The sequence below is a fragment of the Oculina patagonica genome, chromosome 2 (genome assembly GCF_052425735.1).
Source record: "Oculina patagonica isolate OP01 chromosome 2, crgOcupat, whole genome shotgun sequence".
NCBI lineage: Eukaryota > Metazoa > Cnidaria > Anthozoa > Scleractinia > Oculinidae > Oculina > Oculina patagonica.
The window spans coordinates 19,028,241-19,045,903 of NC_135759.1; the positions used below are offsets into that span (position 1 = coordinate 19,028,241).

A 17,663-nucleotide genomic window follows, 5' to 3' on the forward strand; every position below is an offset into this window, starting at 1 on the left:
AAACAAACAACATAACACAAAGCAAAACATCACAAGCACAACGATACAGTTAATTTAATGAGGGTGCTTACCGTTCATTCCACTTTCATCTTTGGCAACGAGGTCACGTGCTTGGTAGACATATACCCATAACTGATACTTGTGAGGCTCTGTTACGAAAATGGAAAATTGATGCATTATATTATGCTAGTAATAGTAATAGCCACGGCGAGGTAAAATAAAGCAACGAAAAAGGAGGAAGGGCAAAGGTTACTTACTCTTGAACGACACAAACATCCTTGGAGATAAGGATAGCGCGCTTTCCGCGTCCTGTGAGATACATTAACAAGGTACATGTAAATAAGTTATTAACGAAATTAACCTTTAAAAACCGAACAGGAAGTGTCTAAGTTCTATATTTATCTTACTTTTATATTTTATTTCGTTTATTTTAACCTGTATTTTTGTTCACACGACCCCGCAAGCTTCACGCTTTAAATATCATCGTGTCTAAAAAAGGTTTTACTTCATACGACTGACTGACTGACTTACTGTAGTGACTGACTGACTGACTGTCTTACTAATAGCTCTTGAAAACAAAAAAAACAACAAACCTTAAGTAAAAAGACAATTTACTAAAAGGGGATTTTTAAGGTGGCTTCACAACGTAAACTTTAAGACAACCTCAACTGATTTGTGGGAGACTAAACGGTTGGGAGGCCACTATTTACGTTAGCATAGCAACGTTGTTGAACTCAAGACTGCTGTTCATGTAAACCAGTTGTCAAAGTAGGAGATTTGATTTGATTCTAACTGGACTGCGAAGCGCAGGGCGTGGGGTGAGGGACATGGGGTACTGGTATGGGGTTTGAGACATAGGGTCTCGGGCACAGGGGACAGTGTCGAGTAAGCTACTTCCGTTAGCATAAGCGTCACGTTTCCTATCAAAATAACAACCAAAAACAGTCACAAGAAAATCATTTTAAGGACGAAATATTTGACTTCATATTCCAACAATTCCCCCAGTTAGCATTATCACATACCGTATTTTCACGAATAAACGCCCGGTCTCAAATAAACGCCGGGTTTCCAAAATGAGTTGTAAAAAAAAAACCCTCAAGCATTTATTTGAGGTATAAAAAGCTGTAGTTGTAATGGAAATTTGTTAGTCTGTCAAAATAATGTATAAAATCCGTTGTGTTAACCGTTGTTGAAATAAATTATGGACTCAAATAAACGCCAGGTCCACCAGGCCAAGTTTGAAATAAACGCCGGGCGGTAAATCGAGAAAATACGGTATGCAAAGAGACCTGTTCGTGTGGAGAATTTTTATGTTGACATTGAGGTTTGGTGGTCATTACCTTGCTCTTGAGCTGGATTCTCAGTACTGGTGGAAGAGTACAGGAAAACCCATCAATCTTCCCGGAGCTTGGGACCATCTTCAACAAAAAGCGCCTTCTTCTCACGAAATCCAATTTCTTCTCTTTAGCGTGAAACTTCATGTTGAACAACGGCGCGTAACCCCAGCCCTCCGCTAAAAGCTTCTGTAAGTGATCCTGGAAATATAAGATGGGGAATTAACAAGATTAAAAGGTTAACTTTCCTTTTTTTAGTGTGAAGAACAAATCATAATTTATTTTACCTGTTTTTTAGTTGCGTTTGGATCCACAAGTTCCCTTTTCCGCACGAGTCTCCTCCTTCTGCACATGTGATAAGCCTTCATTACTGGCCCATACACGCCGTAAGTCGGGTTTACCCCGTACTCCCAACCTACCAGTAAAATAAAACAAGTTCGCATCTACTTTTTTCTTACGATATAAATGCGAAATGTGTTGAGAATTGAGAAAATCGTCAGCTTAAGGATCGATGCGTTGAACTACAAAATATTATTGTCAGAACCGGGATTAAAAGATATGTATTTATAGAAGTTAGGATCTTTAAAAGCAAAAAAAACCTTTTAACTTTAAAAACCCGACCTATACATTTACAGCAATAACGGCAAGACAAATTAAGACAAACAAGTCTCGAATTTAGTACTTTGGGGCACGCGATTATTGGAAAGAAAAAGAGGACAACCCATTTAACCTAACCGATATTTTGCCAAAGTAGATTTAACAGAAATAACTTAGGGTACGAGTTACAATAAATAGCCTTTCCACCACTCTCTTCTTGTTATTATCTTCTTTGGAAAGTCTTAGATTATTGGGCGGAGTCAGAACTCTCTTATTAGTACACTATGACGTCACGTTTCAGCTTGCAATACTGACCTTCAGCGTCACATGCTCTGTTTTTGTCTACTTCCCACTCCTTTGTCTTCCAGGCCCAGCCGGGAGGAGGCTTTTGGGTGGCTGGTGCTGGTACATCTTCTCCGTTCTATAACAAAGTGGGTTAGAAAAAATTGGATCATGAAAAAGTAACATTATTTTAATGTAACCTAGAATAAAGAAAAGTTCAATCTCACCGAGTCAGTCCAGTTATGTTCCGCTGGTTTATAATCTCCACCGGGAAAGCTTCTGCTTTGATTCTCGAACACTTCAACCAAGAATTCTTTGTGGCCCTCATCTGGGTCGTGGAACAAACTAAACGAAAAACGAACAGAACACTTGTCTTATTTTCTAAGAGGTGAAGAACGCAGCAATCTTCTGATTCTTTGGAGTAATTGACTGGTGACTTTTTCATGACACTTTTCAGACTCATTAATAATTCATCAAGTTAAAATAAAAAAAATCATAACCGTGAAGGAGGTTTGGATATCCAATCTTAACTAGCATAGATTTTCACCATTATTTTTCTCCGTTTACTCCTTAGTTTTTGTTTCGATTGAGAAGATATTTCAAACACTCGAGAGATTATTTCTTCTGCTATCCAAACACCTCTTTTTTTTAAAAATATTCCCTGCGCTTTTTATTTTTTTTTTTTTGTTTGGATATCCCGATAAAACACTGCCGCTCGTGTTTGATATATTACATCCAAATCTTTATCTCACAAGATTAGATCGTGTTAATTATTATGAAATGAACGAAGGATTGATGCGGCCTGTATATGTTGTAACAAAAGCCTAACAAATTATAAATATAAATATATAATACAGGGAAGAAATGGAGATTTTAATCAAGTATTCGACGTGAAAGCTTATGGGTTTATAAGGTTACCAAATCGGACTGTTCACAGAGCTCTAGTTTCTCGTATTTTTCTTCCATCGTTGAAAGCCGGGAAAAGAAAGGGGAGATGTATTTTGCGTTGAAAAGTAGAGAGGCAGTTAACAGTCTAGCATGCTCTTTTCAAATACAGTCAACTCTCTCTAAAACGGCGGACCCTTCGGGACCGGCAGAAACTGTCCGTCTAATAGGGGGTTAATTACAGTAAAATGACTGAAAAATGGCAGGGACAGGACCAACACCAAGTGTCTGCCTCAATACAGAGGTGTGCGTTATAGAGGCGTCCGTCCCGTAAAGGTGTCTGTTAAGAGAGAGTTGTCTTGACTGTATACCTTAATTCTGGTTTCTTTTGCCAACCGCCATCAAACTTCCAGCCGTCGGGTGGAAGAAACTTGTCCTGAGGTAGTTCCAGCTGTTAGAAAGGAAATACAAAATGGGTTACGCAAACCCATAATTAATAATTGTTGTAACTTTTGTTTTTTCTCTCGTCGACTGATTTAATCGTACTCGTACTCGCAGTCAGATGCAAGTCTGATGTAAGCCACTTTCTACTTACGTCACCAGAAGCATCAGAGAAGTGGGGACGAGTCGACAGCTTATTATGGGTCCACTTGCTGATGATCTTCACTTCATTTTCATACTGAATTGAAAGAAAAATGATACAAATAATTAATCACATCGTAAATCAGTATAATGCAGTAATAATTGTCTTCATTTCTGCAAATCGCATAAAACGGAGTTTCAATGATTTTTATAGCATTTTAAACGTATGAAAAGAGAACTTCAGCATTTTGTCCTTAAGGTAAGGGTGTGACCCAACTAAAATAATCTCAAGTAGAAACGAAAATGCAGCTATAGCATGGCACAAAATCCTCCTTGCTGGAGAGCAAGCTATGCAATCGGGGACATCCAAAACAAAGAGAAAGTCAAGATTGACTTGTTAATGTCGTTTCCATAGTAACGTTTCGTTTTGGATTTCCCAGCGCGTAGCTTGCCCTCCAGCTTGAGCATGGCAGATATTGTTTCATGTGACCGTTAGGTGCAAAGGACCCATTCTCGCTAAAACAAGCCGTTATTCAGTTGATATAAAGACGGAAGACAAACTGAAACTATATAAAGCTCAACAGTCGATCGTGGGCTTACAATCGAAAGGATACCAAATCCTATAATAAGGCATGGAGCGACATATCTAGCCCTATATAGTATAGGGGAATCTGTTAACAATATTTGCCTCATAAGCATAAGCGCCTCACTCTCTGATCAAGCTACAAAAATATAAATTCTGAATATTGAAAGAGCATGGCACGATTAACGTTCGCTATAAATTTGAGCCAGATGTATTTAAAACTTTTTCTTTGACGCGGGTTTGAAAACTCTAAATTTTACATAGAATGTATGGGCTCATTAACGCTTTTGCCACCCAAAATTTTTACAGTTTTTAAATCTAATATCTCATTTAATATAACACGTAAAGAGCTGGAAATTTCGCCCATTGTTAAGTTTTACATGCTCTGTAAACTTCTGGAGTCAATTTGTATATAGCAGGATGCCATCTCTACGCAAAGTCGTATGCTAATGAAGCAAAATGTAAATACTGACGTCAGCAAAGATCGCCCTATAACTATTCAAAACAGTTCTGACTCCCGCCAACGTACCGTCTCAGCAAAGACACAGAAGTCTCCCTCAGTCTTTGGTCGCGCAGTCCAGTACTGCTGTTGTTTCTCCAGTCCTAACCACATCTCTACGCGCAACTTGGCGGGAAGTTCTGGGTGTTCCTTGACGTCCTGTCCCTTCTTACCAGGATACTATAAGACAAAAAAAGAAAGTACAAAAATGCTAATGAAAGGCGGCAAACGATGAACGTGTCTTAGAGATTGTAATGAGCACCACCAGGGGGAACTCCCTATAATGGCCTATACGGGGAGGCTCCGCCGGAAAGGGGTACCTTTTTCATGCTACAGGTATATAAAAGGGTAGGGATTTCAAAAGTATAGGTGTATGAAAAGGTAGGGATATAGGTCATTTAGGTATTTAACAGTGCCTTCAATTAAATATTTCGAACAGACGCATCTTATGACTGTAACATTTAAATTTATTAAACGCTACATAAAAATGACATCAAGACTTCCTGTTTAAGGCATATGTCATGTCTTTTCGGTATATGTAAGGGGTACCTTTTTTAATAAAAGTATACGGAAAGGCAAATAAAAGTGGCAATAAAAGTGTAAGATGTTGGACCTCGGGGCGGATTCTCCCCGTACAAAACGTTTATGAGTATCCCCCCCCCTCTTCTCCCGGTGACCGTCCCCGTGTCATTGGTTACCACAGCACACAGTGAGTCTGACTTGTATCTCTACAAACTGGATCTAATATTCGCCCGTCTTAGATTTATTATGCCATTCACGAGCCGTTTTGTAATGTTACCCATTGATTAGCCAGTTCTTGTTTATGCCACTGAGAAAATAGAGAAAATGCGACATCATTCGGTATATTGGAAGTATTCGTGAAGCTTTTTGATTGGTCGGTGAGGTTCGGAAAAACTTTGGGTGCTCTATACAAGGATTTTCCCTATTTCCCCGTTCTTTTTCAGTAACATCTCCTGAAATAAGACGCATTGTGAGTGTTTTTTTAACTCATGTAAGTAGTGGGTGGAGTAATATATATAAAAATATATAAAAGTTTCTTCCACTAAAGATAACCTTCAACTGAAGCTCGATGGTTTTTCCACAGTACTTTCCACAAGCTACTTCGGTCTCTGAGAACAGCAGTAAGTGCGATGGCATTCTGTAATAAGCCACTCGCTTATCTCCGCTTATCATCCAGATGATCACGTCTGGCATGCTGACTTGAGGCTATGATAAACAAAAGAAAATAGAATTACACACATGTCTACTTCCCACAACATGTTGCCACACCTGGCAACACGCGCTTTTCAAACAACTTGAAACGCGAAAATGTTGGCTATTTTTCTGACCTTTATAATCCATAATATTTTTGTCTTTACGTCTTCACGTGTTTTAAGAGATCTATTACCTTTTTCACAACGAGTCTCTCGTAGCTCAGTTGGTTAGAGCGCCCAACCGGTATCTGGGAGGCCATGGGTTCGATTCCCGTCGGGGACTCAGATTTTTTCTTTGTCCCACGCTCGTGTCATGTTGAATAATTTCTTCACTATTACCTTTTTCTTTCCAATTCTTCCCTTACTTTTTTTAGTAGTGACGTTTCTTAGAAGAATCGATACCACGTGTCCTAAGTTTGGAGATCAGGATTCAGGATTTTTGGGATTTTGCAATAAGAATCAGAAACTGCTTTGGTAAATGTGACCTCAAAATTAAATGAATCACGTGAAAAACTAGGGAGACTTATGTTTCGAGTGTTAGTCCCTTTGCTTCTTGAAAGGACTAACGTCAAAACACTCAAAACGTTAGCTTCCCAAGCTCACCAAGGTGGTTTATTTAACTTGATACATGCACCATGCATTACTTTGGTTCTCCCTCATCTTCTACGTTTAAGATGAACACATACACAGAAATAGGCTCGATTTCCAGCCGCTTTTTCGGGAAAATGAACCTGGGGTCATCCCCCCGGGGAGGAACAAAGACCGTACCCGAGAAGACGGCGGAAATCGAGCCTAACACAGAAACGAAGAAAGATGTGTCAAGTAATTACCTCAATTGCCAAGTCTTCAAGTCGCTGTGCGTAACTTTCAATCTCAGTCAACATTTCGGTAATTTCCACTTCATCCTTCTCTGGTTCACCCTCTAATGGCGGCTGTAGCTTCCACTGCAGTGCGCCGATATCTTCTAGCAAGAAATTCTACAAAAATAAAATAAAAATGGACTTTAAATAATGAACTCGCAAAACTGTAATAGTTAACAATTATTCACCGAAGTGGAGGTGAATAGTACTTTGCTAATCACCTCTAAGTTAACCAATCAGCGCGCGCGAAAAGCACTATTCACTTGTGTGGTATATACAAAAGTGTAATATGCATGCAACAAGAAACCTAAAAACTCCACTTACAACTTGTTAGTTACTGTATACTTACAAATTCGTCCAATCTCATTTGATTGAGTTTGTTGTCCAACTGATTTCTTTTGCCAGAAAGCTTGGGAATTTCTTCTTGAAAACGGGACAACTCATTTCTAGAAACAAGAGTACAGTTAATTTCTTCAGTACATTGCAGCTACGTTTTAGGTACACACAAAAATTAAACTTTTGAAAGTTTACAATGCATGCAAGTGCGGTATAGTTACAAGGCAACGTCTGAAAGGTCACAGTACCATTAACGTTCTTGTCAACTATCAAACTCAAGTCCTCTTCTAAATAGGCCAATCTCGATGTTTAAATATTCTAATTTCGCTCTAAGGTTAAGGGGACTAAAACAAATGAAATCACATCATGGTTAAGGAATGAATACATATTTATCAACCCTCCAAGTTTATTTTTTTTCCTTAGTGGCCATTTGGCCCCCAACTACTCAAGTTTTGGTCGCCAGTGAAAAATTTTAGTCACCAAATTAAGCTGATGCTTTCAATCCTTCTTCTCAAATTTTGGCGGCAGCTCCAAAATTTTAGTCGCCATGGCGACTAAAATGGTCTTAACTTGGAGGGTTGTTAATACTTCGTTCATTTATTTCTCCTTAGCCTGGGAGCTAAATTTGAAGTTGATATATCGAAATTGGCCTCTTTTACTGTATATGTTGAAACACACGGATAATGATACCTGCAGTCCCTGACAAGATTGTCCAACAGAGAAGACAGCATGTCTTTCAATTTTGGGTCATCACCGACTTCAGACAGTTCAGCCGCTTGCTTGAGCCGTGATAGAGATTCTCGCTAAATTAAAACACAAATACCAACAATTACTTGAACAGATTTCAACTCCACAATTGCTTGCAGAACACACGAACATTTTTTTACAGGTTTTGAAATCATTTCTATAGAGACTATAATCTCCAAATCGGGGACACCTCATGCCTGTGCAAGCCAACAACTGGCCATCTGCCTTGTTGCACGAATGTAATAATAATAATAATAATAATAATAATAATAATAATAATAATAATAATAATAATAATAATAATAATAATAATAATAATAATAATAATAATAATAATAATAAAAATAATAAAGATTTATATAGCGCCATATCCATGGCTCATGGCGCTTTACAATAAAAAATGTTATTTAAAAGTAAAATTTACTTAAAAAAATTTTTTTCATCAGTGATAAAAGGAAAAACTAACAAATAAAATGGCTAAGCTGTAAAAATGGAAATAAAAACTAAGAATCATTAAAACCTTTAAATGAAAAACTAACTCATTAACTAACTAACTTAACTAATTAACAAAGTGACTAACTAACTGTCTGACTAAACTACCTAATTTACTGGTTAACTGACTAACTAAAAGTCTAATTATAAAATTTGTTAAAAAGGTATGTCTTTATACAAGTCTTAAAATCTGATAGCGAGCCGCTCTCTCTTATATAGTTCGGGAGAGAGTTCCATAGGCTAGGTGCTACAAAAGAGAAGCACCTTTGGCCATAGCTTACTAACTTCACAGATGGTATTTTTGTGTAACGAAAGATATATTTTTTATTATCTTGTTTCCGTTAAGGAAACTCTCGTAATGGGTTCGAGACCGTCTATAATGTTTTCGTTGTCAGGAAGGTAGGTGTTGGGGGGGGGGGGGGAGGAAAAAGGCGGCACAACGTTAAAAGGTTAATGGCGGGATCGAGCCCCAAAAAAACCCGGCCGGGTTTCATGTCCATGGCACGATTAGCCTACGAGCAAGTTCACTTAGAGTTGGCGGGTGAAGGGAAATAGGGTCCACTTGCAATAAAGTGTCACATAATAATAAGACAATGACAAGGTACATACGGCAGATATCACTATTTTGACGGTCTTAACACTTACCAACCGCTCAACCATTCTGTTAAGGATGTTGACGGGCTCAAGTCTGAAGGCGATGTCTTCCCAGGAGCATTCCACGCACACACAGGGCTTGTCCTGACCCCAGGGGAGATAGTAGTAGAAGCAGCCGTCATACACAGCATTGGAGGGAGGAGTGTTACACGGGGCTACTGACTCGTCAAACTTGTTCCCATTGTTTCCTGTTTGATGTGTGGATGAAAAAGTACTCATGTACGTTTTATAAACGTAGATATGTCTTAACACTAAGTAAGCTTCTAAACGGTAAAGTTCCGCGAAAACAAAGGCATTACACAAAATAATAAAGGGAGGATAGGCCAGGAGCCAAGCGGTCCACACTGCCGGAGCTTATCCCGGTTTCCGTAGCATTAAGCGGCTAGGAATATTTCTACTCTCCCCTGAATGGGATGCTAGTCCATTGCAGGGTCCCCCCCCCCCCCCAGCATTATGTCCCCGGTACCCATTTATACACCTGGGTGGAGAGAGGCACACAAAATAATGATGCCCATTAAAAGCAAGACCTTCATCCTCTCTCAGTCCAAATGGTATTTTTTTCACCATACTATGACCGGAAAGGTCAAGAATATGCCTCTTGAGTTACAATCAATCATTTTCTATGCATCTGGAGTGAAAACTAGCCTCCTCACTGTCATATGCGACATTCGCTGGTAACAACTGTATATATGTATTTATTTATTTTGGAGTTCAGGCCCAGAAATTAAACAAGTCCCAGAAGCAAATTGATGCATCGATTCCTGAGCCTCGTAACACTCACCAATGCTGACTTCAAATTCCACAGGCCCGTCAGTTTCTGAGACCATAAGTGCTTCATAGAAACAGACAAATAGTTTGTACTTTTCACGTCTGAGGAAGGGCTGGAAATGGAAAAGTTGTTCATAAGCATACATTAAGCGCGAGGGTACGTACGTTTTTTAATAAATAGAACTGTTAACATGTGAACAACGGACATCATCCGAATAAGTTAGCAAGGTATGACGCAAGTCCCGGCCATATGATGATCTTGTCAACTGAAGATTGTTTTCCGTCCGGTTTCGTCTGATATTACTGCGTGCTATGTTATATACTTCCCGACTTAAACTTTGTCTTCGTGACAAAAACGCCAAGAAAGATGGAAATAAGATTATTCCGCAGAGATTAAGATGGGCACAAGGAAATGAAACTTGCAGTTGGGCGGGGCTTAGATGTTCAAAGTAAAGGACAATTAATAAATAGCTCTAACTGACCTGTGCACTGATGATGTCTTCATTCTGCAATACGCCCGTTGGTGCCTTGATGTCTTCGTTCAGAGTGGTGGCCAGCTCGACAAGAACACGTCCGCGATATGCCACGCCTTCACCCTAAGAAAATAAAAAAAACATGTAACTAATTCAGCTGCTCTAACGATTTTTTTAAATACATCTGAATGTTCTGACAAGTATTATACTTACAATTCCTTTATTTAAATCATCGTGCTCGTCCGGAAGATTTGTAAACTCCCTGGTAGAACCGTAGAAATTAACAAAACATGGACCGAACTGGGGCAGAAATCCTACAAATAAAATAAAACAAGTCGACATTTTTATCAGCACTGTTAAAAAGCTGCATATACACCTTACAACATAGATTACGCACGTAGTCTAAAGAGTTTCTGGTATACCTTGAAGAGGATAACAAGGTACAGTCAACTCATGTTATAGCGGACACGCTCGGGGCGTCGTTTAGTGTCCGTAATAGCGAGAGTCCGTAATAGCGGGAGTCATTTTCAGTCAAACCTTATTCGTAGGGGATTTGGATTTTGTCCGTAATGGCGTGTGTCCGCAATAGCGGGGTGTCCGCAAGGCGAGAGTTGACTGTAATATTCCAACACAATGACCTCATAATTACCTTCACTTGATTCTCCTTGCCCAGCGATGGAAGACAAATTGATGAATGCTGTACCAATACAGTCATCTGACGAACCTCGGTCCCTGAAAATGAAATACAAAGTCGGTTCATCTTCTGATGGAAGTTATTTCACTAAAACCTGGTTTCAAAACAAAGCGAAAATAATTTTATTTTAAAAGTACATCGCGATTTTCTAACACAACAACAAACATTTACAACAACCTAAGCATTTACAAACTGAAAGCCTTTCCAGTTTCAACAAGGGATTTGTACCCATGTCTTTTGTGAAGCCACTGAGACACGAGGCCAGTAGCCAGTGCTTTGTTGTTTTCATAAATTCCAAACAACCAGAATTTCATTATGCTTAAGGTCTTAAAAGACTTACCAGTCAAACATCTGTAGCTTGATTCTCTCGCACATCGATGGGAGCTGTGTTATTAAATAAGGAAAATTACTTTTAAAGTGGTACAGAAAGGAGAAGAATTCTGTTGTTGACACGAGAGGATAGAAAAATCGAGCTCTAATCGAGCTCTTAGTAACTGTTACATTAGTACTAACTCTAGTGAGAAAAACGTGGTGCTTTCGCCTGCAGGTGGATCCAACTTCTAAAAAACTTAATGCAAATGTAGAAGTACAAGCGGGTTTGCTGAAAAAAGGCATATAATTACAATCTGCACTACATCATAAAATACTTGAAATACTTATTTTACCATCAGAGGAATCTTGAGGAACTGTTTAAATTCCGGGTTACTGTCGTGGTATATGATGGGCGTTGATGCCTGAGGAAAAAATGCACAAAAACAATGCAGCAGCGCCGCTTGGGTAAGTAAATTGCAAAATATAACAGACTTTGGAACATAAAGTATGGTCAATGTCGGTTGCTTAAACACAATCAATGAGCACATTTTATTCAAAGTTAGTTGTGTTTATTAACCTGTCCCAGTGCAAAGGAAAAAACGGAGAGTCTAATTTGCATTGCAACTCTGCCTTAAGGCAGGGAAGATATACAACAGATGAAAATATCAAATTTCACTACCTTCTTTCCACAAAAGCTAAATTCCATGTACGGATCTACAAGGCCTTTCTTTCCTTTTTCTTTATCGTCCTGTAACAGAGAAAGGCGCGTTATTTTATTGAATTAACATAGTAACTTCCGTCCTACCGACCTACCTACAGAAAAATTGACAACAAGAGAGAGACAGACTGAGAAGCACCGAGCAAAAGAACGAAACTTGAGCAAAATATTAAGCTAGTTAGTATTACCTTATTATAGAACAATAACGACGCATTTTAACAACGCAAACCAAATCTACGCGTTATTAAATTAATGCGAATCTTTAAAAAGTTATTGTTTGCACGCATTAAAATAACGCGAATTTCGGTGTGGTATAAGTTTACCTAGCCTGAATTTAATTAACACGAACTTGATGTTTTACGCGTGATAACTTGTATAGCTACCTGTGCTTTTCACACAGAAACGCGATGGACACTTAGCACAAGAAAGTAGAAGTGAGCGGTTTCTCTATTTACCCTTGGAGATAACAAACGCTACGAAACTTGAAAATACAAGCTTCGTATTTTATCTCAAGAATTTTAGTCGACCCTGTGAGCAAGTGTGAGAGGGCATACTTATCGGGGATAGTAAAAAGCGAAAGGAAGACAAAAAACCCCTTTGGACTAAATTTATCTTGTTTTTAAGTTTACAGGAGGAAAAAGTAAACCAATGGTTGCGCACACCTCTTTGTCGTCGCTACTTCCAAAGAAGCTAAAGAATTTCTTGAAGCTTCGTCCAATTCCAGTGTCCACTAAACAAAAGAAAATGGAAGTAAAAAAAATTTGTCAGTAAAACTACTGCAGAGTAGGCATTAGAGTAAATGTGCAGCTAGGCTTATAAACGAGTTTAGCTAGAACAACAATAAAAACACCCCAGTAATTTGCAAAGTTTAAAGCGAATGCGAGTTTTTTCTGCAGTGTCTGCTCAATTCAGTTTGAAAGTCAATGTGAAATATGTTGTCTGATTACAGGGTCAAGACCACTCTAAACATAGAGTTGGACTTAACACTACGTCTCTGGATAATTAAACGTTAATGAAAAACTTTCTCACTTTGTGGAAGGTCCTCTGCGTGATAAACTTTGAGAGTGAAGACGGCTGATTGTCGAGTTACACCAAGCGGCATTAGGAGGTTACTGAAACAATAAAAAACAATAAAAATGTCACGAAAACATTAGTTTAACGCGGTAATATACAGTGACAATTCCATTTTGTACTATCGTTTGTACTGAAAATGCGAATTGCGTTGTGATGTTCAGATCGGCCGCTAACGGTTGAATAACGTTCTGGGGGAAGTACACTTAAGAACTGCTGTGCGGAAGAGGGGGATTATAAATAAAAGAACGGTCACTTAAGCGAAGCACTTCTTACATGTAACTAATATGCAATCGAATCTTGTATGAAAAATAAATAGAAGCAACCTTTAAAAGTTACAAAGGGACTCGTGGAAGTATTTCAAAACAAAATCTCTCTCAGTAGTTGGCTGCGCCAAATGAAGACCAGATTCATCATCCGATTGATGAGACAACTGTGACCGATGACGTCACTCATGGGATAATCGGTTGCGCTTGTAACGATGATTGACATTTGAACATTTCTCACTTGATGTTATTCTTATCAAGGGGCCGGCGGGAATTTAGATTCGATACTTACGACTCGATGTCATCCTCTTGATCTTTAGGTTCTGCTTTTGCAGCAGCCTACAAATAAATTAAGTTAAAAACTTGAGAATAAATATTTTTTTTACCCAAAACCTACCCGACTCTTACTGTCACTTCACTCAGTGTCAACAACATCAAATACAATTCATTAAACTTACAGGTGGCGAATCTCCGGGGCCAAGAACCATGGCAGTGACTTTCAAGTAACCCTAAAAATAAACCAAAAAAAGTTGCGTAACAGGATTCTAAACAAATTAGAAGACAGTCCATTACGGTATAAAGGGGTTAATTAAGCAAATTACGACGGCAACGGCAACGAGAACGTCGCTAAACAAAAGGTTTAATGAGCAGCACAATAGCTCTGCATGTGCGTTTTAAATCTTGGTTGATTACCTAGCCGTTTTCTTTAAAACAACAACGTGAAATGACCAAATTCTGCGTATTTTATTTTGAACAACGTCGGCTAATTTTTCGTTTTTCTATTTGGGTTGAACGCTCTCTTTACATATTCAGCTGGAGCTAGTTCTTAAACCGATAGATTCACTGAATATATCTCGATAATTGCAAGATTCTCAACTAAAATATAAATTCATTTTTCTCTAGGCATTGTCCTTGGTGTTGCCGTCGTCATTGCTAACGCTCCCTATATAGTGGGAAGTTACGACAATCCATTAAACCACTGCAGTGTTCCTATGATTTGTTTGACTTTTTTTAATTGTTTCATTTGCTGTGTTTGGAAGAGAAAGTTTATTTAAAATATCATGGTCACTGTACTTACTGCTGGTGTTTCTCCACCACGGACTTTCTTGGATTTTTCTCCTTCCTCCTGATATGCCAAAAAAAACATCATTTTAGTCTCGCTGGTAAATTGTTTTCATATAGCTAATCATATGTTTAAAATCGTCGATGACCAGCAGCCAACACTCCCCTCCTTCAAATGCAATCTCCAACCCAACTTTAACAAGAACTTAATAGGCACTGCATATCCACAGAGTGGCTCTTCATCCACTGTTTCAGATCGAATTGGAGTTAAGAAAGAAAACTATGCAAACTAATTACATTTGTCAGTAAGATACTGAATGTCGTAGTTTTGTAAACGAAGCTGCTAAAAAGCATACTCAGTATTTTTACTCAAGACGTTGTCAAAACAAGATTAGATGTATCAAACCTCGTCCTCGTCCTTGTCCGCTGGACCCGACAGTAAAACCCACTTACGAACAAAAGAATGACCTGAAAAATTAAGATATTATTAGACAACCATGCTCTACTTAAACATTTTTTTTTATTTGGAAAATTGCAATCGTCTTGACAAAAGAATGTTACAAAAGAGGCGTATTCGTGGGGAATATACAACAAAACAGACAAAAAAAGAACGAATGATTGGACAAGTAGCGAACGAAAATCTACGAACGAACAAATAAACGAACAAAGGAAAAACGAATAAATGAATGAACGAACAAGAATGAATGAATGAATGAATGAATGAATGAATGAATCAACGAATCAACGAATGAATGAACGGATGATTGACTGAATGACGCTAATGAATGAATGAATTTTATTGACTGACTGAATGAATGAATAGCTTACGAATTCGCAAGTATGAGTGGTTGTGAATCAAAATAACCATATTTAAACGAATAACCACAGAAAAAATAAGTCAACCTTTACCTTTCATTTCGGATATGCTTCCGATGTCGCACTGTGGATATAAAACACATGTTAAATATCAATTGTATTGACATTCAAAGGACAAATTTGATGTTGATCTCTTTAGCGAATTAAATATTTCAACTCACCTCAAAGTAGCCAAGAAGTGAATCAGAGCGCAGCTTTCGTGAGTTGAAGACCTGTAAAAAATATTTGTAATTGAAAGTGTAAAATGGAAGTTAGAACGTGGTATTATAACAACATAACAACAAGGTCACGCAAACGCAGACGTCACGTTGATGTTTTAAGTCACCAGTGTGAACAACACAACATAATAACATAGCAGAAATATAAGATTTGACATAAACATAAAAAGTCTAACAATAAAGGAAAACTGATTTTTTCGTTATGTTGTTATGTCGCTTGTGTGAACCAGGCTTATGTATGGGCGGCTGCCAATCAGTTGATTGACTTAGTGACTACTCTCTGTTTTTGAAGAAAGTGGTTTCAATCCCCTTTCAAGTAATTGTAATACATGATTGAAATGAAATGATATGATGTGTTTGGCCACTTACCTCGAGACAAACCAGATCATCAAACAACTCAGCTTCAGAAAGGTGGAAGTTGAAGAAAAACGTCTGAAATAAACGACATCCATAGCTTTATATTTAAAACCGTCACTTGTAGCAAAAAAGGCAATTCAAGGCGTTTTAAAATGATTGCCATTCAAATTTCACTGCAATTTGCCGCAACCCTGGAATGAGCCAGAACCAATCATGACGAAACAAGCATTGCTTGATTTCTACACATTTCAATGAAGCAGTCTAAATAACGTAGCTAAAACAACTCTCGAACAAAAGTCTAGACTTTTCCCAGCCCTTCTATTTTACGACGCAAAAAACAAACAAACAAACAAACAAAAACAGGACTCCCACAAAAGAGATGGAAATCAAGCCTATGATCGAAGAAAACTACGAGAAAATAGCCGAGAGGGCTGTGAACAGTCTAACAAAAATCAGCAACATATAGGGTCAGATTGAAAAAGGCATGTTTTCAAACCTGATTGTAAACCGGTTTGTTTGTTGACCGTTTAACTGTTGTTTCTCTCCGCTGACCAGCGACTGTCACTCGAACCACCGGATGGATATTGCCGCCTGGCAACTGGCGACCTTCAATGATTCGAATACGGATCTGTGAAATTGAGTTGAAAAAATGTTATTATTTATTTGTATTCTAAACCGTATATATTTCAGAAGTGAAAACACTTTTGTGCACAGCGGAGAGCCAATGACAAACCTTCATTCCAAGGTAATGACAGAATATGCATATGCGTACTATCATTATCAACAATTTCAAGCGGAGAGATCAAAACTGTACCTGAAAGTCTTGCACTTTAGTTGACCATTTTCTGCCTCCTCGTCGGGATCGTTTCCTATGTAAGAATAAAACGTTTAGCATAAATACGACCGCAATCTCGCGTTCAAAAGTACTTATCACCCTTTACAAAAAATGCACTGTATGCCTTACCCCCATATATCTTCTATTGAAAAACGCATAAAGAGAGAGATCTAGGAACGAGATTAATACGAGCGTTCGAGCTTGCGAGGTAAAATTGACAAACGTTCTTTACTGGTTATAAAGGAAACATCGAGGAAGCTATTAATCATTTGTTACGATCATGGGACGAAGAAAGAAATCTGAGTCCCCGACGACAGTCGAACCCGTGACCTTTAGTCCGTACATCAGCCACAGGTAACCACCACAGGTAGGCAAGAGGGAGACTCGGGGCCAGCTAAAATCATTGACAAAACCTTGGCGCAGTTGCCGTTTTTTTACTTGAAACATAAAAAAAGTTAAGTAATTTCCCCTCTCTCCATTTGCAATGTTGCGCAGCATGCATAAAATAATGCCTTCAATTGCTGCCTACTTTTGCTGACAAACGGAAACGCACTACACGAGGAGTTTGGGCAAATTGTGCTATCAACGCTGAAACGGGGGAATGGGTGTGGGTGGGCCAACGACTTTTGTCAATGATTGTAGGTCATTTGCTAGGCTCATATGTGACATGCGTCCTGCACACTGCAAAGGGGTCGGAATTTCTGAAATATTGTCTCACCTTCTCTTCCTTCTTTTAGGCTGTCCCGGCTTCCCAGGCTCTGCTCCCTCTTCCCCTTCCTCTCCTTCCTCGTCCTCTTCATCGCCTTCTTCGCCCCCTTCTTCTTCTCCAGCCTCTTCACCTCCGCCTCCTCCAGTGTCACCACCAGTTCCAGGAGGTGGCGAGTACTCAAGCCTCAGCATAAGTTTCCCCTGCGACGAGATTGTAGACAGAAGTTATTTTCAGGGGCT

At 38.7% G+C, this 17,663-nt stretch overlaps 1 protein-coding gene across 2 annotated transcripts in view; it reads right to left on the bottom strand.

The window, feature by feature from the left end:
* Positions 1-17,663, bottom strand: part of LOC144643379 (myoferlin-like) — a 37,231-nt gene that overhangs the window by 15,918 nt on the left and 3,650 nt on the right. For both annotated transcript variants that reach the window (XM_078502591.1, XM_078502592.1), the window contains exons 5-37: positions 17,434-17,624; positions 16,695-16,749; positions 16,377-16,508; positions 15,893-15,955; positions 15,467-15,517; positions 15,339-15,369; positions 14,836-14,897; positions 14,446-14,493; positions 13,826-13,876; positions 13,660-13,706; positions 13,060-13,142; positions 12,693-12,760; positions 11,992-12,060; positions 11,666-11,734; positions 11,341-11,384; positions 10,956-11,038; positions 10,520-10,620; positions 10,316-10,429; positions 9,847-9,946; positions 9,057-9,253; positions 7,863-7,975; positions 7,186-7,282; positions 6,807-6,953; positions 5,837-5,989; positions 4,793-4,942; positions 3,694-3,777; positions 3,470-3,549; positions 2,441-2,558; positions 2,247-2,352; positions 1,622-1,749; positions 1,341-1,535; positions 258-309; positions 72-149 (exon numbers count right to left, since the gene is read on the bottom strand). In XM_078502591.1, the coding sequence (XP_078358717.1) occupies positions 72-149; positions 258-309; positions 1,341-1,535; positions 1,622-1,749; positions 2,247-2,352; positions 2,441-2,558; positions 3,470-3,549; positions 3,694-3,777; positions 4,793-4,942; positions 5,837-5,989; positions 6,807-6,953; positions 7,186-7,282; positions 7,863-7,975; positions 9,057-9,253; positions 9,847-9,946; positions 10,316-10,429; positions 10,520-10,620; positions 10,956-11,038; positions 11,341-11,384; positions 11,666-11,734; positions 11,992-12,060; positions 12,693-12,760; positions 13,060-13,142; positions 13,660-13,706; positions 13,826-13,876; positions 14,446-14,493; positions 14,836-14,897; positions 15,339-15,369; positions 15,467-15,517; positions 15,893-15,955; positions 16,377-16,508; positions 16,695-16,749; positions 17,434-17,624 (3,160 nt within the window). The remainder of the gene's footprint in view (positions 1-71; positions 150-257; positions 310-1,340; positions 1,536-1,621; positions 1,750-2,246; positions 2,353-2,440; positions 2,559-3,469; positions 3,550-3,693; positions 3,778-4,792; positions 4,943-5,836; positions 5,990-6,806; positions 6,954-7,185; positions 7,283-7,862; positions 7,976-9,056; positions 9,254-9,846; positions 9,947-10,315; positions 10,430-10,519; positions 10,621-10,955; positions 11,039-11,340; positions 11,385-11,665; positions 11,735-11,991; positions 12,061-12,692; positions 12,761-13,059; positions 13,143-13,659; positions 13,707-13,825; positions 13,877-14,445; positions 14,494-14,835; positions 14,898-15,338; positions 15,370-15,466; positions 15,518-15,892; positions 15,956-16,376; positions 16,509-16,694; positions 16,750-17,433; positions 17,625-17,663) is intronic.